At 40.3% G+C, this 20,933-nt stretch overlaps 1 protein-coding gene across 1 annotated transcript in view; it reads right to left on the reverse strand.

The window, feature by feature from the left end:
- Positions 1-20,933, reverse strand: part of COL16A1 (collagen type XVI alpha 1 chain) — a 284,939-nt gene that overhangs the window by 68,336 nt on the left and 195,670 nt on the right. Inside the window, exons 23-25 of the mRNA XM_082246984.1 lie at positions 19,584-19,619; positions 13,973-14,080; positions 1,974-2,018 (exon numbers count right to left, since the gene is read on the reverse strand). Of these exons, the coding sequence (XP_082103110.1) occupies positions 1,974-2,018; positions 13,973-14,080; positions 19,584-19,619 (189 nt within the window). The remainder of the gene's footprint in view (positions 1-1,973; positions 2,019-13,972; positions 14,081-19,583; positions 19,620-20,933) is intronic.

The following is a 20,933-nucleotide window of genomic DNA, read 5'->3' on the forward strand; positions in this document are numbered from 1 at the left end:
CTATCTATCTATCTATCTATCTATCTATCTATCTATCTATCTATCTATCTATCTATCTATCTATCTATCTATCTATCTATCTATATCATGTTACGCTATCTATCTATCTATCTATCTATCTATCTATCTATCTATCTATCTATCTATCTATCTATCTATTTATCTCATGTTACGCTATCTATCTATCTATCTATCTATCTATCTATCTATCTATCTATCTATCTATCTATCTATCTATCTATCTATCTATCTATCTATCTATCTATCTATCTATCTATCTATCAATATCTATCTATCTATACAGAGGGGTTTAGTAAATCAACCTCCACACAGAGAGGTTGATTTACTAAAGCTGGAGAGTGTAAAATCTGGTGCAGCTGTTCATTCAAACCTGTGTCATTCAATCAGTGTCCGTTTTTTTTTTTTTGTCAAAGCTTAATTGAACAAGCTGAAGTTAGAAGCTGATTGGCTACCATGCATAGCTGCCAGTGCTGTATCTTGACCTAGGCCAACAAGGCCCAGACCTAGGATGGCACTTTGCAAGGGGCAGCAAAAAAGCTGCAACCCTCAAGAAAAAAATAAACCAGCCTCCTCCTGGCTCCCGCAAGAAAAGGGTCCCGGTACCGGTAGGTAGCAGTGTGACTGCTTTATGGGGGTGCCAGACTGATTTGCCTTCTGGACCCTGCCCGCCGGCCTAGTAGCGCAAGCCGGCGGGCAGGGTCCAGAAGGCAAATCAGTCTGGCACCCCCATAATGCAGTCACACTGCTACCTACCGGTATGATAATACCGGCCGGTGAGGACATTCGGACAGACCGCAGGCCACCGACCACACTTAATACAACTGGCCCGACAGCTGCCAATGCTAATTAGTGTGGCACTGCAGCCTAATGCTCCACCTACCCTTCTCCGCCCCCAGGTATGGCAGGCATCATGTCAATAATATAATTTCATTTCTTTAAACATCCTTGTCCTTGAGCGATACTGAATTGCATCATATACAATTAAAACTTTTAATTGTATATGATGGCAATAATATTTTGGACCTGCTCACCTCATATGTACTATCGCAATACGTCACGGGATTAGTAAGATTACTCCTTTCTTTTAGGATATTTGGACTTGTGTTTGCTGCCACTGAATATTTCACCTATTTATATAATGACTTTGGACTTCCTATTCATTATACAAGTAAGTGAAATAATCCTATGATTACAATCAGTGGCAGCAAACACAAGTCCAAATGATGAGGCTGCACTGTGGGGCATGAGGCGGAACCGATAAGCGTCAATGATGGGGCTGCACTGATATGCTGCCCTGATGGGCACTGATATGTTTCACTGATGGGCACACTAATGGCCACTGATGAGGCTGCGCTGATGGCCTCTGATGAGATGGCACTGATAAGCTGCACTGATAAGGCAGCACTGATGGGCACTGATATGATGCACTGGTGACCACTTGATGGGGCTGTACTGATGACCTCTGATGAGGCTGCAGTGATGGGCAGTAATGAGGCTGCACTGATAGGCAGTGATGAGGCTGCACTGATGGGCGCTGATGAGGCTGAATTTATGGGCAATGATAGACTGTGGTTGTGGTCTGTAGATTACAGATGACAGGATGGGTCATAAACAGGAAGGAGTGTGGCATTACAGAAAGGGGTGGGTCATATTTAAATTAGGGGGTGCACAAGTTTAGTCAGGCCTAGGGCAGCACAAAACCTAAATACACCACTGATAGCTGCACCAGATTTTGCTCTCTCTAGTTTTAGAAAATCACACAGTGTGAGAAGGGAAAGTGCCTATGTAGTGCTATCGTTTTTCTAAAGCAGCTTATGTAATGATGGCAGATAGTTGAAGGCTTTGACAAGACAATCATTTTCATTCTGGGTCCTTTTTGACACGTGAGGCATCACGTTAAAGATAGTATATTATTATGCAGTTGTTCATGTATTATAAAATGCCTAGATTACCTTTTCTCCTTTGGATCCTGACAGTCCATCTACCCCAGGTATCCCCTGTGTAAAAAAAATTGATTTTATTATACATCTACAAATAATAATTCTATACTTAGTGTAAAATCTATTTCTTCAAATTTTTTGAGAGACAAAGGAATTCAGAAAAATTTGGTTTATACTGTAGCCTAAAGGACACGGACAAACAGAAAACATTTGTAAGGCAGCCTCATATAACCCCTCCTCTACCAAGCATGTTGCAGTTTTGACAGCAAGCAGCACACATGGTCAGCAAAAACAAAAAAAAAATAAAAAAAATAAGAGGTACAGTATCTTTATCTGTCAATGGATTCAGATTTTATGACGAGTACAAAAAATCTTATTTTCTCCATCATCCCTTGCTGTGTTTAAGCTTTGACAAGGTGGTATCTGGTTCCCACTCGCTTATTGAGATGTACCCATCATCATCGGCGGACTGTTTTAGAGGGTGTTCTCTACGAGGGACTATGCTCCACATATGGTGGGAACTCCCCAGGATTAGGAGTTACTGTAACAGGTTTCTTTCTTTGATACGCAAGTTAACAGACCTTGAACTAGAACAACTACCCTCTATTGACCTGCTGAATGATAATAAAGGCAATGTGCTGCACCCCATGAGACATCTAGTCTATTTTATGCTGCTGGATCACCATTGCTGGAGTTTGGAAGTCTCCCTCTGTATCTGTCCGCCGTATGAAACATAAGATATCCTGGATAATGTTGCATAAGAAACTGGCTAGTATTATTAATGATAAACAGGAATTCATTGAGCAAACGTGGGAGCCCTGGGCAAATTATGTCAAAATACCCTTGTCACCTGCACTTGGCTGACCGTATGGCACTGCTGTCCACTGTGAGCTCTAGGTCTTTCTCTCTAGTTCTTTTACTGCTCTTTCTCTCTTTATTACTTTACCTCTTGACTTTCTCTTCTCTGCTCTATGGTGTTGGTTTATTCTCTCCCTCTATGGGGCAATAATGTTAAGCATGCCAGTCCAATGTGTACACAGCAGATCTCCCCTGCTCACATCAGATGTATATTATAACCTCTTCTGATCCCTTGGAGTTGTAATCCTTTCTACCCTGTTATTCTTGCCACTATTTGTATGCAATTATGTACTTTTGATGACATATATATTCTTTTGTTTGTTTTGTACTACTTTTTTGCTCCTTAACTACTTCTGGACCAGAAGGTTTTTCCCTCTTAATGACCAGGCCATTTTTTGTGATTCGACACTGAAGAGGTGCACCCAGGTGCATGAACCTCTCTCTCCAGAGAAGGGACTACTAGTTGCTATGAATCAGGTAGTAATGAAACATCTCTAAAAGTGCCCGTGCAGTTGAGGGTAGTACTCACCCCATCGTCCAGCGTAGAGACCAGGTAAAACTTGTTGATAAAGGGAGGACTCCCAAACCTTCTTGGAGGTGACAGTTTTTCATCATTTAAATAATATCTAATGAAGTTCAGGTCAAAGAACCAATTTGCAGTGGGATGCCTTAAAGAAATAGGAACTGACTGTTCTGGGGTCCCAAACCAAAGCCCTGGGGAAGAAGGCATCGCTACAGCCTGAGTTTGTCTATGAAGGTGGGAGGAGACCACCCAATACACCCTAAGAGACTGCTTTATACCAGGAATTTCTTTTCCCAAGTTTAGGCTCCTAGATACTAAAAGGTAGCTTGAAGAGGACCAAGAGTCTACAAGCGAAAGGGGGAACAAGACAAGAGGATTTTCCCTCAGTCCTCTACCAGCCCTTAAGGGGAAGGTAGGGGTATACCCCTGACAGCAGGGGGAGTGTGCCCTTATCCACAGTACATCAACTCAAATTCTTGCAATGAAAGTTTAACAGCTGCAACTGTTAGCAAGCAACAGCTACCCGCACAAGACATCTGTAAGGCTCCATCTGGCTAGAGTTTAAAGCTGTAAGGCCCTTCGAGTTCTGAATGCTGGAGTCCAGAAACTGACAAACTTTAGGGGGGGGGGGGGTTGTCTAAGCAATCCACAATGTGGATGTCAGAAAAGGGCACTGGGATATATATAAAAGGTCCAATGGCATTTGAAATAGCAGATGCCTCAGAAGAACATTAAGCAGTCCTGTATGAGTAAGAAAACGGAGCAGTAGGGACTGTTCCCAGCTGACCTGGTAGGTCAGGGGGTCCCTCTTTAGAGGGGTCATGCTGAGAGTTACCTACAATTGCAAGGGGTTACATAGCATCTGAGGATGCAAAATGTTCCTATAGAGGGGAGTGACATTCTGGATGTAATACGACTCCAAGGGCTACCTACACAGGAACTGGAAGTCCTAGGGTGCAGGGAACTGAAGGAGACTTGGGATGACACTTACCAAGTACAGTGACATAAGGGGGAGAGGAGAGGCAGCTAAAGAAGAAGCCCCACACAAATGGTTAGCCAATGGCCTAAAAGAGGGCATAAGCAACTAAAGGCAACCTATGAAATAATTCATCCAGATGTACACAAAGCATAGCTCCCAACTGTCTCTGATTTGGAGGGACTGTCCCTAATTTGGAACAAAGTCCCTCTGTTCCTCTTTCCTCCTTATTTGTCCCTCATTTTGGCCCGATCTATGTAGTTGTATATGAAATGCATTTTTTGTTTTTCAAAAAGTGTTTCTCAGTGCGAAACCTTTCATCCAATTTCTAAATTGCTGCATTTGTAAATTTTAGAAGCCATTATAAAGGAATAGTAGTGGTAAAAAAAAATGCACTTGTGGGTTTAGCTAATCATTTTATTAAGTGTTTTTATAATTCTCCTTTAAGGGGGCGTTGCAGGGTGTGTGTCCTATGACTTCATACTTTTGCTAATAGGTGTCCCTCGTTCCCATCTCAAAAAGTTGAGAGGTATGCTCAAAGGTTAGGCAAACCACACGTACCATGGATGGCACAACAGCACCCTACGCATTTAGTCAGAGTGACCTATGTATAGTCCCAATGGAAGACACGAGTTTTGAAGCTTGTAGCAAGCAATGACAACTAAAGTATAAGGCTCCAGATAATTGCTTTATTCAATCTATAGTACAGGGGCCTACCCCCACAGTGGAGCAATCCTCTTTAGGAAATTCTACCCCTTCTGACGCAATTTTACAGACAAGCTTACCCCCAACACAGGATTAAGGGGGCCAAAGCAGTTAATTCAAACTGGGATTTAAAGAGGGGATTTAACTATAAGTTAAGCACAACATTACTCTTTCGATGTACAGTGCCTTGCGAAAGTATTCGGCCCCCTTGAACTTTGCGACCTTTTGCCACATTTCAGGCTTCAAACATAAAGATATAAAACTGTAATTTTTTGTGAAGAATCAAGAACAAGTGGGACACAATCATGAAGTGGAACAAAATTTATTGGATATTTCAAACTTTGTTAACAAATAAAAAACTGAAAAATTGGGCGTGCAAAATTATTCAGCCCCCTTAAGTTAATACTTTGTAGCACCACCTTTTGCTGCGATTACAGCTGTTAGTCACTTGTGGTATGTCTCTATCAGTTTTGCACATTGAGAGACTGAAATTTTTGCCCATTCCTCCTTGCAAAACAGCTCAGTGAGGTTGGATGGAAAGTGTTTGTGAACAGCAGTTTTCAGTTCTTTCCACAGATTCTCGATTGGATTCTGGTCTGGACTTTGACTTGGCCATTCTAACACCTAGATATGTTTATTTGTGAACCATTCCATTGTAGATTTTGCTTTATGTTTTGGATCATTGTCTTGTTGGAAGACAAATCTCTGTCCCAGTCTCAGGTCTTTTGCAGACTCCATCAGGTTTTCTTCCAGAATGGTCCTGTATTTGGCTCCATCCATCTTCCCATCAATTTTAACCATCTTCCCTCTCCCTGCTGAAGAAAAGCAGGCCCAAACCATGATGCTGCCACCACCATGTTTGACAGTGGGGGTGGTGTGTTCAGGGTGATGAGCTGTGTTGCTTTTATGCCAAACATAACGTTTTGCATTGTTGCCAAAAAGTTTGATTTTGGTTTCATCTGACCAGAGCACCTTCTTCCACATGTTTGGTGTGTCTCCCAGGTGGCTTGTGGTAAATTACACTTTGTATGGATATCTTTAAGAAATGGCTTTCTTCATGCCACTCTTCCATAATGGCCAGATTTGTGCAGTATACGACTGATTATCCCACCTCAGCTGTAGATCTCTGCAGTTCATCCAGAGTGATCATGGGCCTCTTGGCTGCATCTCTGATCAGTCTTCTCCTTGTATGAGCTGAAAGTTTAGAGGGACGGCCAGGTCTTTGTAGATTTGCAGTGGTCCGATACTCCTTCCATTTCAATATTATCGCTTGCACAGTGCTCCTTGGGATGTTTAAAACTTGGGGAATCTTTTTGTATCCAAATCTGGCTTTAAACTTCTCCACAACAGTATCTCGGACCTGCCTGGTGTGTTCCTTGTTCTTCATGATGCTCTCTGCACTTTAGACGGACCTCTGAGACTATCACAGTGCAGGTGCATTTATACGGAGACTTGATTACACACAGGTGGATTCTATTTATCATCATTAGTCATTTAGGTCAACATTGGATCATTCAGAGATCCTCACTGAACTTCTGCATAGAGTTTGCTGCACTGAAAGTAAAAGGGCTGAATAATTTTGCACGCCCAATTTTTCAGTTTTTTATTTGTTAACAAAGTTTGAAATATCCAATAAATTTTGTTCCACTTTATGATTGTGTCCCACTTTTTGTTGCTTCTTCACAAAAAATTACAGTTTTATATCTTTATGTTTGAAGCCTGAAATGTGGCAAAAGGTCGCAAAGTTCAAGGGGGCCGAATACTTTCGCAAGGCACTGTATTTATGTTAACGTGGATCACTGGTGCAGCCCAGTTAGATTCATGGGCTCAAGAGGGCCAGGGATAGATTCTGTCAGAGATGGTGCTGGAGCACACTCAAAGTCTCTACAGGCAGACTCCTCCAGTACCTAGGTACAAATAAAGAGTCCGTAGTGGACATGGAGGTCCCTGTAGAAATAGGGGAGGCTTCTAACTTTAACATTTTAACAGTTTAAACCTTTAACACCCACGTTCTAGATTATAGGTGTCTCCGGTACTCACAAACCAAGGCAGCTGATGCTGATGAGGTTAGCATCAGCATCAACACAGTGGGTCTGGAAAGCACCATAAGGCAGAGCCCAGCGCTCACATATCACAGTTCAGGCTAGCCCACACATCCAGGCCAGCGGGGCCTGGGTACAGCCTACAAAGCAAGTGGTAAGGTAACACTAAATCCAAATAGTTGCTTTGTTGAGACCAGTTCAAACAGTAACAGTGTAGGGCTCTTCATTGAAGGTGCAGAGCAAAAAAATTCCATAAAGTCAGGAAAGCCTAGCAAAAAATAAATTAGACTTTTGTTTCAGCATCGTTGAAGAAAATGTGTCTAATCTCCTAGGACACCAGAAAAAAAAAAATATTCATTCTGGGTAGAGGAGGGGTTCTATGGGAACTGGCTTACAACATTTTCTGTTTGCCAGTGTCCCAACCTCCTGTAGGCAGATGTATAACCCATCTGAATTTCTGTGTCCCTAAATGGATGATGGTGAATGTATTTTATTCTTATGTAAGTCAGTCTTTATAATAATAGTTTACAGTGGAATATACTGAATTATACATTAGACCCACACTTTTTTTAACCCCTTAACGCTGGCGCCTCCCAGCCCTTCAAGGAGTTTCTGATTCCGGGAGGCAGGCTTTGTGATCATGAGACTGCCATGATTGGCTGTCACAGATATCACATGATCTGAAAGCTCCCGATCACAAGTAGTGATTGGGAGCTTTCTGTTAGGCCCTGATAACTGTGGCGGGAGCATGCAGGGCTCATATTTGCGTACTCTCTGTGCCAAGAGGTTAAATTACTGCAGTGCTTTCAAACCCTTTGGCAGTCGTGCACCGCTGCAAAAACCTTTGCCATATTTCAGAACAATGTGTTCACAGCTCAAGGTGGGTTTTTGCAGGATGCATATAAGGCCATCCTACAAAGCAAAGCTAAATCTTTCAACTTTATTTTACTACTTTATTTCCCTCTTATTTTCAGATACATCTCTTTTTCTATGCCCTATTCATACATACAAAGCTGCTACTCCACAATCTCAAAGGGCTAATATCCAGTCAGGATGCGACTTACAATATTACCTGGAGCTTCTATGTAGACGCTTTTGGGTGGTTGTTTTAAAGACAGTCGGGGAGATTTACAAAAATTGGAGTTCTCAAAATCTGGTGCAGCTGTGCATGGTAGCCACTCAGCTTCTAACTTCAGCTTGTTCAATTAAGCTTTTTTTATTTTGAAAATAATACCTGGAAGCCGAATGGTTTCTATGTAGAACTGCACCAGATTTTGAACGCTCCAGATTAAGTAAATCAAGCCCTATGCTTTCTTTGGTGGTCTGCAGGTGTCATTGGTTTGGATATTCCATTACAATGACAGCTGCCAATACAAGATGCATGATGATGTAATTTACCTAATGACAACTTTTGCTACTGGGATCTATCCCAAGGAGGTGTACCAGCCACAATAAAGATGTCTACTGACAGCAAAATAGTTTGGGAAAATACAGTTTTTTGCTTTTTATTAATTTATTTTATTCACAGCCTGTGTAAATGCATAATTTATATATCATTATATGTTTCTAGCTAAATATTATCTGCAGCAGTCAAACTATTTTCATTTATGTAAAGTTTCCAAAAGACTTCCAACTAGCATTTCAGATATAAATGACTAAGCAAATCCCAAATTCCCTAAATCAGGCAGATAAAAACCCCTTATGCCATAAATAAGTTATATCCAATATGAATCATTAACTTTGGCACAGAAATGGAAAGCAAATTATGCAGAAAGGAAAGAATTTTTGATTATTTTTACTATGTAAAACTGATTATTTGCTGCTAGGAATGATAATCTAGTGATGAGTTCAGGACCTCCTGCTCATAATGTTCATATATTAGGACTCATGATACTTGTAAAGAGGCTGAAAGCCTGGTTCTGGAGACCCAGCCTAAAAGTGTATTTAAACCTCAACAATGAAGCGCTCTTTTTTACCATTTTGGTCTTTTAAATATACCATTACAAGTTTTTTTTTTATAACTGTTGGATAAGAAATAAATACCTGTTGATTATGCAAGAGGCAGAAGGAAGTGTTAATACCCCTGTAACGTTTGTTTTGCTGTTATGTCCCTGTTCAGATTTCACCTCACTTTCTGTCCCTGTGACAATAAGATTTTTAAAATTTTGGGCTGTCATGGAAACAAGGATTGGTGGTAAAACTTCAAAAGAGACACCTTTTCCCCATGATAACTCCTACAGGAGTGAATTTTCCTTCCTAGGGTAGATTTCTTCTCACTTCCTGTTGTCTCGCTCCATTTGTAAGTATCAGTCAATATTTTTACTGAATAGAAAGAAACATAACAGCACAGTTTGCCATTCTGGTGATAGTGCTATACAAAAAGATTACTAATGGTAGACATGAAGAATAATACAAAGACAAAGCAGCACTAAAGTGCTATGAGATGCAGAGCTGTTATAGACGAAAATGATGTGTCAATAGCCTCAGCTCCACGATACCAAAGTGCAAAACTTTCCAAATATTTCACACAATATAAAAGAACAAGTAACAGAGTAGCTAAGAAAAAAAAAGGGGGGGGGAGGTAGGGGGTCTGATGGCAGCCAGAGCAGGCTAGCTAGTGTCTGAAGATACTTCTCGGTAATGGCCCTGTGGCAGGTACTTATCGACCCAGGGCTGGCGGATTTTAAGATGTTTGGGGACTTGATCTTGCAATGTGACTTCTATTTTGTTGTGAATCATGAAGTGCATTATCCTATTCTTCACCTCAAGGAGAGATATCATGTAGTTATAACCGGTAGTTGCTTTTTAAGAAGCGCTACTGAGGGTTAGGCGCTAGTGTCGCACCAAAAAGCGTGGATAACATATGAAACACTTCAGCCCAGAAAGCTGTTACAAGTAGGCAAGTCTACCATATCTGCATGTGGGTTCCCGCGTCCGTGCTACCACAAAAGCAATGTGGGGGGTAGGTCGGAAGGATTTTGGTGATTCTTGTAGGGAATAGGTACCATCTAGTGAGTATCTTATAATTAACCTCTAGGGCTAAAATGTTCACAGTGGGCAATTTGATATTTCAGTGCAATCACTGAGGTCTAACTGGATTCCGAGGCCGGAAGCAAAGCAGAGCGATTCGCATACAAAGGGAGTGTGGAAGTAGAAGAGGAAGACAGGAACGCATAAAGTTTGTATATTAGACCATGGGCTCGAGGATCCAATTCAAACAAGGTTTACGAATGTAGGTCTGATTGGCCTTTAACGTAGGCAGCGTAAAAGTGTAAAATTTGGAGGTACCGAAATATATCAAAGGTACCGAAATCTTTCAGGGCTAGGAAGCTCATATTGCTAACACGAGGCAAAGAGAAGAAGAGGAGAGAGTGTGTGACACCTTGTGCAGACCAATGAGAAAACAAAGAAGGGGCTACACATACAGGAAAGAAAGAGGGGTGTTTCAAGACAGAAGGGGATTGTGTGGGGACTGCAGCTGAAAAGGAACCTTAAGTCGATCCCATAACGTTAAGTAATGGAGAGTAATGGGGTTATTCACTGACTTTTGCTCCTTGAATAATATTTATAATATGTAATCCATGGCTAGGGGGGTCACATTTGGCTGCTTCCAAGTTTAGCCAAAGTGGAACTTTTGTTGTATACACAGAGCAATTTGTACAAGCTGGCCGCCTGATAATATTTTGTGAAATTAGGAAGACCTAATCCTCCCTGCAAATTCGAGTGACCTAGATATGTGAGGCTTAGTGAAACCACATATATAGCCAATTTTCCCCGATGTTGCAAGATGCATAAGAAATGTGTCAGAACTGTAACAGGGAGTACACAAAATAGATAAAAGATTTTAGGTAAAAGAGTCATCTTGACAGCAGACATACGCCCCAGAAAAGACACATATAGAGAAGACCAGCGAGACATAAGTGGCCCCAGGTGGGTCCCAGGTATGCATATTTTAGTGTAGTTACATTGAACCAGCATGGACGAATGTACTGTAAGTATGGATGTGTTATATCTGGCACCACTTCTACAGTGATTGCTGACAGGGGCTCAGCATGAGCACCATTCAGAGAACACTTTATATTTTCTCAATGAAAGCAAAGTGCTCTCTAAGTGGATCAGGTGGGGATTGTGCAGTCACCTCCCCATCTCTCTACCTCATCCAATCACAGGATTAAATGAGAGAATGCAGTGTTCAGTGAATGGAACACATGCTGAGTGAGTGACCTCCTGTGTTCACTAAACAGCAGTGCAGCCTCTCGGCATGGAACCTAGAAGCCAGTGGCAATCTCTGTAGTAGCATTGCCTACTACAGTGGTTTCGGGCTTTTGCAGGGATCGACCTGGTATGACACATGCATTCTTAGATCAGAACTTGTCCAGCTATGTAAAAATATGCATACCTGAAATTCAGCTTTAAATACATTTTAAAGGGCAGTGGGTAAAAACAGCCAATTGATATTGCCAGGAAGAACTGCACATTTGCACTGCACATTAACAACACCTTTTATCTTTGAAGAGAATAGGTCTGATGTAATGGCTGCATTCATTTACTTTTTGCATGATTGCTTCATTTCCCCTAATTTAATATGGTTATTTTTTCATCTGTGGTTTCAGTTCATGGTGAAGCAGTCGCTGCTCTGTGAGCACTGCTCTAAACTGAATATCAGGTAGATAAAAAGAGGAATCATGCATCTGTAACATCTGGGACCTCTGAATACTTAGGCAAAAATAAATTATGAATGTGTTAAAACAGGAGCATAACAAGCTTCTTTCTGCCTGATTCTCAGATTAACGAAAAGTGTTTTTTTTTCCCCAATCAAGTGTGTAATCCTTCCTTCTGCTATCCCAAGTGTGTTATACTAGATTCCAAGACAAACTGCTAGTTGAAATTTATTTTTGATGGCTACTAAAGCCATCTGTGGGTGTTTTCAAGAGCAATAGTAATCATGCAACAGTAGCAAAAAAATCCCTCTATATCTTCCTTCATAGAAAAACAATTTGTCCTCCTTTCCTACTCTATCCTAAAGAATTATTTTTCTGTTTTAAAAAATGTCTGGGATATCAAAAATGATCACTTTAGAAAAGCATTGTCCTCTAAGTACATGAACTAGGTATATGTAATGTAATAATAACATTCACATTTTATTCTTAAAAGTGTTCATAATTTGCCATCAGTTCCAGCATAGTTGCCACTGTTGATGCTGAAACTTACATGGATTTTTTTTTTCTACCTTTGTCCTTAGGCAACAATACAATGTACCAAAATGGCCCCATTTTAGTGGACATATTATACCTCTAGTCCTGCTTGGTAAAGTTGTCCCCGTGTATCTATGGATACTGTTGTTGCTCTCATTTATCCTCCTTATCAAAGATTCTCAAAATAAAATATATACATTTTGCAGGTACTTCACATAAAGTAAAGCAGTCTCATATTCCAATTCCCAATGAAGCCCAGTAGTTGTTATAGTGTATATACTGTAAACCCTAACAATAAACTTCTCTCCTTTGTATCCTTTTGGTCTGGTAAATTTACCATGAAATAAAAATTGATATAATTTTTTTTTGGTGGTATTTGATCACCACTGGGGTTTTTTTTTATTTTTTATCATATAAACAAAAAAGAACTGACATTTTGAAAAAAACAAAACAAAAAAAAAAGAACAATATTTCCTACTTTCTGTTACATAACATATCCAAGAAAAAAAAAAAACAAACTTCTTCATAAATTTAGGCCAAAATGCATTCTGTTACATGTTTTTCATAAAAGAAAACCCCAATAAGTGTAAGTGTATTAATTGGTTTGTGTGAAAGTTATAGCATCTATAATCTATACTATAGATACTGGAATTTAAGCAGCTATAGATATTGTAATAGCGGTGATCAGAGATTTATAGTGGGACTGTGATAGGGTGGCAGGCAATCTGGCGTTTACAGACACTGGCTCGGAGGGTCAATAACTGACACTGAAATTGCTAGTGACACTAATACAGTGATCAGTGATAATACTGTACACTGACCCTGTACTAATGACACTGGCTAAGAAGGGGATAACATCTAGGGACAATGAAGGGTTAACTGTGTGCCTGTGTAATGTGTGTAATGCGAGTTGCTTTTACTGTCTGATCTGACAATCTGTTTTTTTCTCTCTGTTTTTCAGAGAGTAGAAACAGCCAGATCACTGTTCCTATGAATACAGAGTTCTGTGTTTTTGTAAATTTTGTGATTGGACACAGCAGATCAACAGGTTCAGCCAAAATCATTGGCTGAGATCTGCTGTCAAACTTGTGCTGTGTCCAATTACACACAGAGTTCTGTGTTTACAAAAACACAGAACTCTTTGTACATAGGAACAGTGATATGGCTGTTTTTACTCTCTGAAAAGCAGGGAGAAAAAAAAGTCAGTGATCGGACACAGCTGATCAGCAGGTTTCAGCCAAAATCATTGGCTGAAATCTGCTGTCAAACTCGTGTTGTGTCCAATAACAGCACGGGCCTCCCAAACCTGGAAGAAGGTTGGTCACATACTTGTACTGTATGTATCTATGTGCACAGTATATTAACTGTGAGCAGCTAGCAGGTTGTTAATGTCCCTCCCATTATGCAAAAAAAATTACACATGCCAGTGTACATCCGTTGATGTTACCAATCTGCAATAAGCCAACCACACCTGTCCCCAAAAAAAACAAAACAAAAAAAAAAACTCATATAGAATTTCCCCATGCATGTGCACACACTAATAGGTGGCAAAATACAAAATTATACACCTTATGTAGATTTACATTGTTTTTGTTATAACTGGTTATCCATAAGATATAATGATTTAGTAATACAGCTTATGCCAACTATTTGGTGAATATTTATATGTTGTATGCATAGGAATTTTCTAAGCTTGTTAAAATGATACTAACCGGAATTCCAGGTAGTCGAATTACAGTCTCACCCTTGAGATCCTGGGTGCCTTGGCTAAATAAATTAGCGAGGGCTGGAGAATCTAGACAGGCCGCACAGGACTCTCCCTGAAAGAGAATAATTGGGTTATACTAGAATTGTAAAAACAAAATTCCAATATTCCAATACATAAAGAAAATTCAAAAACATTTTTTTAAAACATATAGAATAAATGACCCCAAAAAAGACCTTTGGTCATTGGCCTAGACCAGTGATGGCAAACCTTGGCACCCCAGATGTTCTGGAACTACATTTACCATGATGCTTAACTACACTGCAGAGTGCATGAGCATCATGGGAAATGTAGTTCCAAAACATCTGGGGTGCCAAGGTTCACCATCACTGGCCTAGACACTGTACTGAATAAGCCCATATGTTGGTAGCTGCTAATTAGCATTTTATAGGCTCACAAATTCATTAAATTTGTCAAAACAATAAGCATCTTCATTTTTAGTTATGCTAAGTTCATTTTCAAATCTCATTGGCCTGAAAACAACAGTCACTTTTTTGAAAATAAGGATCCTTATTCTTGTGTGTTAGCTTTTTGTGAGAATATTCTTATGGCTGATGAACAATAATAACAGATTATATGACAAATATAAAACACTTGGGATTTCATATTATTGTAGCATTCACTTTAAAGCGTATCGCTATCTATGTTTTTATACACTTATTTTCAGAAAGGGCTGGTGTATTGGTCCAAAACAAGAGATGCGTTAAAATTTCAGCGGCAGAAACATATCGGCCGAAAATGGTGTTATCGGCATTTTGCCTATAAGAGAAAAAGGTGCCAATAACAGCACCGAAAATGCATGTGACTTTGCCGCGATTTTATAGCGACTTTGCCGCGACTTTTCACAACGTTACAACGATTTTACCACAACTTTTCAGCGATTTTGCTATGCTTATGATGTGTTTTTCATAAGTCATGAGACTCAAAAACCGCATCACAAACTTAACACAGGTGCGTTATTGATGCTTTCTTGCTGCATTTTCAATGCATTTCAACAGGGTACAGTTTTTTAACTGACCAAAAATGCAGCAAGCAGGATTTTTAACACCACAATGGAAGCGCAATGGACCAGTGTGAGGACATCCATAGAATTACTAGGGATACATCATTTTTCTTGAGCTTTACTTGCTCTAAAGTTGCCAATAATGGCCAACAATAAATTCATATTAATTTAAATTCAAAATATGAATTAAAAAGTCGAACATAATACAATTATATATATATTTTTTAAAAACTGTCATGTTCGGTTTTCGGACAAGTGCATCCTGCATTTTCTACTCCGTACACCTCTATTCAAAGTGGTTTCTATTTTTTTTAAACATTTATATGTGTGTGTATATATATATATATATATATATATATATATATATATATATATATATATATATATATATATATATATATATACACACACACAGTATCTCACAAAAGTGAGTAAATATTTTATTATATCTTTTCATGTGACAACACTGAAGAAATTACACTTTGCTACAATGTAAATTGGGAGAGTGTACAGCTTGTATAACAGTGTAAATTTGCTATCCCCTCAAAATAACTCAACACACAGCCATTAATGTCTAAACCGCTGGCAACAAAAGTGAGTACACCCCCCAAGTGACAATGTTCAAATTGGGCCCAATTAGCCATTCCCCCCCCCCCTCCTGTCATGTGACTTGTTAGTGTTACAAGGTCTCACCTGGGGAGCAGGTGTGTTAACTTTGGTGTTATTGCTCTCACTCTCTTATACTGGTCACTGGAACTTCTACATGGCACCTCATGGCAAAAAACTCTCTGTGGATCTGAAAAAAATAATTGTTGCTCTACATAAAGATGGCCTAGGCTATAGGAAGATTGCCAAGACCTTGAAACTGAGCTGCAGCATGGTGGCCAAGACAATACAGTGGTTTAATAGGACAGGTTCCACTCAGAACAGGACTCGCCATGGTCGACCAAAGAAGTTGAGTGCACAAGCTCAGCGTCTTATCCAGAGGTTGTTTTTGGGAAATAGATGTATGAGTGCGGCCAGCATTGCTGCAGAGGTTGAAGGGGTGGGGGGTCAGCCTGTAAGTGCTCTGGCCATATGCTGCACACTGCATCAAATTGGTCTGCATGGCTGTCGTCCCAGAAGGAAGCCTCTTCTAAAGATGATGCACAAGAAAACCCACAAACAGTTTGCTGAAGACAAGAAGACTAAGGACATGGATTACTGGAACCATGTCCTGTGGTCTGATGAGACCAAGATAAACTTATTTGGTTCAGATGGTGTCAAGCGTGTGTGGCGGCAACCAGGTGAGGAGTACAAAGATGAGTGTGTCTTACCTAGAGTCAAGCATGGTGGTGGGAGTGTCATGGTGTGGGGCTATATGAGTGCTGCTACCACTGGGAGCTACAGTTCATTGAGGGAACCATGAATGCCAACATGTACTGTGACATACTAAAGCAGAGCATAATCCTTTCCCTTTGGAGACTGGGTCGCAGGGCAGTATTTCAAAATGATAATGGCCCCAAACACACCTCCAAGATGACAATGCCTCGCTAAAGAAGCCGAGGGTAAAGGTGATGGACTGACCAAGCATGTCTCCAGACCGAATTCCTATTGAGCATCTGTGGGGCATCCTCAAACCCAGGGGCTGACTGGCAACTTTCGGCCCAGGGGGCAAGTACAAACCAGAGACCCATGGTGCAGCGACTCGGCCCTCCTCCCACTCTCCCTCTTCCCAGGCTCCTCCTGACCCCCATTCCAGGCTCAAGCTCCACTCCAGCTCCATGGAGCTGGTGGATGTTAGAGACCTTGCGCTCCTCCACCTTCCCCTGCTCAAACCGAAGGTGGAGGAGCGCAAGGTCTCTAACATCCACCAGCTCCGTGATGTTGTCATGGAAGAGTGGAAGAGTGGAAGAGGACTCCAGTGGCAACCTGTGAAGCTCTGGTGAACTCCATGCCCAGGAGGGTTAAGGTAGTGCTGGGAAATAATGGTGGCCACAGAAAATATTGACAACCTTTGTTGCCAGTGATTTAGACATTAATGGATGTGTGTTAAGTTATTTTGAGGGGACAGCAAATTTACAATGTTATACAAGCTGTACACTCACTACTTTACATTGTAGCAAAGTGTAATTTCTTCAGTGTTGTCACATGAAAAGATATAATAAAATATTTATAAAAATGTAAGGGGGGGGGGGGAGAGGGGGAGAGAGAGAGAGAGAGGGGAGAGAGGGAGAGAGAGAGAGGGAGAGAGAGAGAGAGAAAGAGGGGAGAGAGGGGAGAGAGAGGGGGAGAGAGGGGAGAGAGAGGGGGAGAGAGGGAGAGAGGGAGAGAGAGAGAGAGAGAGAGAGAGAGAGAGAGAGAGAGAGAGGGAGTTTGCGCTGTTTTATTTTTCATCTTTCGATTCACATAGTAGTGTGGTGGACAATATTGCATGTCTGGTAACTGATGATGTACTTCCTCCTACTATTTTTACGAATTCCTTTTCTACATGTTCTTTATTACCAGTTGACTTGGATAAGAGAGGCAACACTTAAAACGCAAGTCTAGATAGCCTTTATTTTCATCATATTGAAGTCACACAAGTTTTAGCGCCCCAAAACAGAGGGATTATCTCTTATACTGAGGATTTTTGTTCTACATAACATGAAATGACTGTACCTATTATGGGGAAAAAAATGTGCGGGTGGAGGGCTTTTTCCCTTACAGTGGTAACTGTATGGGAAAAGGTGCCCCTTGCTCTCTGCCACCTATAAACACTAGCCTATCAATAGTAAACCTGACCCAGCTAAAACTGTAACTTAGTGCAATGGGGAGCTCTATGCTGAATATCGGAATCATTCATTACGGCTCACATGGAGATCTCTTTGTAACCTATGAGAAACGAATGATGTACTAAACCATATGTGAGTTCCAGACCATTCCCAGATAGCAAGGATAACTTGACTCAAATTTGTGGCAGTGTTGAACTGTAAGTCTGTTAACTTGCTGCACATTTTCACTGGCAAGTTGTACACTTGCAGAGCACTTTAAGCACAAGTTCTAGCTGAAACTTTTCCAATTTGTAGCAAATTTGCATGGCAGGTCTTGCAGTGGTGATTCTACAGCAAGAGCTCTGCAAGTCTACAGCATGAAAATTCAGCCACAGTGACCTCTGTGGTGGGATGACTGTTGTGCAACAGAACTGAACCAGAACTTGCAGCAGATTTGCAGAATGTTTGCAAAGAAAGTTGATCTGGAGTCGTGAAATGCGGACTTGCTGCAATTGAGCACAAAACGTGTGAAGCCTGGCAAGCCTAGCAATAGCTTAGCAAGTGATTTTCAGATTTGCAGCTCAATTACTTGCTATCTAGGTTGTTCAAGTTGCACAAGCAACAGTTGCTGGTCCATGTCCTACAAATAACTACCTTACATTATCAGGAAGACACATGTCCACCCATGTCCAGTTTAACTCAACTGCAGCAAGCATTTTAAAGTATTTAAAACAAACAATCATGCCTTTATTTTTTGAGCTTTTTACAAAAACAATACCTTACTTATTGTACAGTTAGTATTGGTTTAAATTCCTTTTATTTGAACAAATTATTCTAAAAAAAATAAAAAATGCTGTGTAAAATATTAAGACAGAAAAGGGGCTAATTAACAACAGAAACCCTATTTTCAAACATTAAACCTAGTTACTTTACAGATGTAGAGTGAGAAAAAAAAAGAATGTGTCCTTTTTGATATCCTCATGTGGGCACAACAAAGTAAAGCATGACAGACTTCATTTAGACATAAGATTTTGATCATTATTTTAAAGGACTGGAACTTTCTCTGCAATATCATGTTTTCCCAGTAGGTGGTGCTGCAGCCAAAATCTGGAATTGCTGATCACTGTTATAAGAAAACTTGGAATTCATAGAAAGTCGAAACTCGCCCTTTTTTCCTACATGCAGGGGCCAAACAAACACCATGATAGGTACCAGTTAATCTGGAAAACGCTAGACACGCCATTTTAGATGTACAAAGCACAACAAACTAATTTGCAGTTGTAAATAAATAACTCGTCTTTGTATTTGGGTTTTAGTTTTTACTGCACCTTTATGCAGTTTTATACATTTAGGTATTTGTATATACATTATTCAGTAACATTTAGGCTGTTTATTTTACATGACAACACAGCCTGAATTGTAGTTTGACGAAAATAGATTTTATTTTATCGTTCAAGTGTGTATACATGTTCACAAGACTACTCTGACAGCTCAGTCTAATGGAGGGTATCATAGCTGCAAGTTTATATAATTATTACAAATTATTATTATTTTTTTTTTTATTGCCTTCCTTGCAATACTTTACAGCTCCATTCTAAGCCTGAAGTTTTTAACCTATAAATCTCCCTGTACCCACTATCAGACTCCCTGTACTGCATGTAATCATATCACTTATATCACTTTGGCTCATTCCCTTATGTTTTTCCTCCACACCCTGAATCTCAACTTTAAAAAATAATATATAGAAAAAATGTTTAATGGATTTGATTCAGAATCGCCTTTCTGCCTGGTACACATTATCATTACTCCATTTCTCCACTTACCTTTTCACCCTTCAAGCCATTAATACCTGAAGGTCCCTGTAATAGTAAAAATAAGGAGAAGCTATTTAAATGACATTTGCATAATAGATTATAAAACATGGTACTTATAAACACAGACTACAGAAAAAAATATCATGAGAGAAACATGTAGGCTGCTATTGTTGACCCCCTTCTGAAAATGCCAGCTGCCTGGCTGTATCTGTTTAAATGCTTTCTTTGGCTTTGGCATTTGTTAGTCAGCTATTAAGTTACTCAGAGCCTTTATGTGCATATTTCTTTTGGGTCAGTTGCACAGAAAGTACTGATGTCTTTGGAACAGCATGACAGCTAGTATATAATTATATAAGTATATAATATATATTTATATTAATACATATATTGTGTAAGAAGCCAGAAATAGCCTTCATAATGCCACAGTACAGGTTTTATTAAAACACAGAATCAGGCTAAACAGATGGGGATAATTCAAGTTGAAGGCTGTCAACTTGGCTAAAGTGGCCTCGGCAAGAGTGACAATTTCTATAAGTTATTTAATTAATAAGAAAAAAATCTGATAAGTTGCTTATGCTTGTTCACCCTAGTTCTAAAAGAACATAATGTAACGTTAATTGAAATTGAAGTGCCACACCACTGCTAAGAGGTTCAGATACATATACAACTTTATTCCAATAAAAGTCAGGGGTACGATCCAAAAATAGTAGCCTACGAGTTTTGGGGGTCCAAGCACCCTCTTTATCAGGGTTTTCCTGGCAAAAATGTGACCAAGCCTTAAGTGAACTGGACCTACAATGGTTTTTTTTTTAAGTGTGAATTACAAGCACAGGCCTTTCCAGCAGCTTGTTTGGCAGCCAAACTAACAAGCTGTTGAAAGGCCTATGCTTATATTTCACAGTGAGATAACCCTACGGGTCCAGTGCTATTTGTCAACTTTTGTTAACTCTTGGTAAAGACTGTATTTGCTGCCAAACAAGCTGCTGATAAGGCCTGTGCTTGTAATTCACAGTGGAGGTCCATTGTAGGTCCAATTCACTTTTGGCTTGTTCAAGTCCTGATGAAGGGGGTGCTTGGACACCCAAAATGCCTACTTTTTTGGATTGTACCCATTTGGATTGAAGCCATTTGCTGAGGGCGCTGATTGGGAGGCAGTGGGCAGACATTTCTCGATCATGAGCCTTGGACAGAAGCCGGCTGGCTTTTGTCGGACCGGCTGCCCTACACAAGGCCGAATGTCAGCCGCTTTCTATTGCACAGGCTAAAGCCGCCCGACGCTGGCTCAGCATCTCAGAGCACTGCTGGGAGACTGAGATAGCCACCCCCACCCCCTCAACAGCCCAGCGCTCCAGTGAGCAC

The sequence above is a fragment of the Pelophylax lessonae genome (genome assembly GCF_965119305.1).
Source record: "Pelophylax lessonae genome assembly, chromosome: 2".
Taxonomy (NCBI): domain Eukaryota; kingdom Metazoa; phylum Chordata; class Amphibia; order Anura; family Ranidae; genus Pelophylax; species Pelophylax lessonae.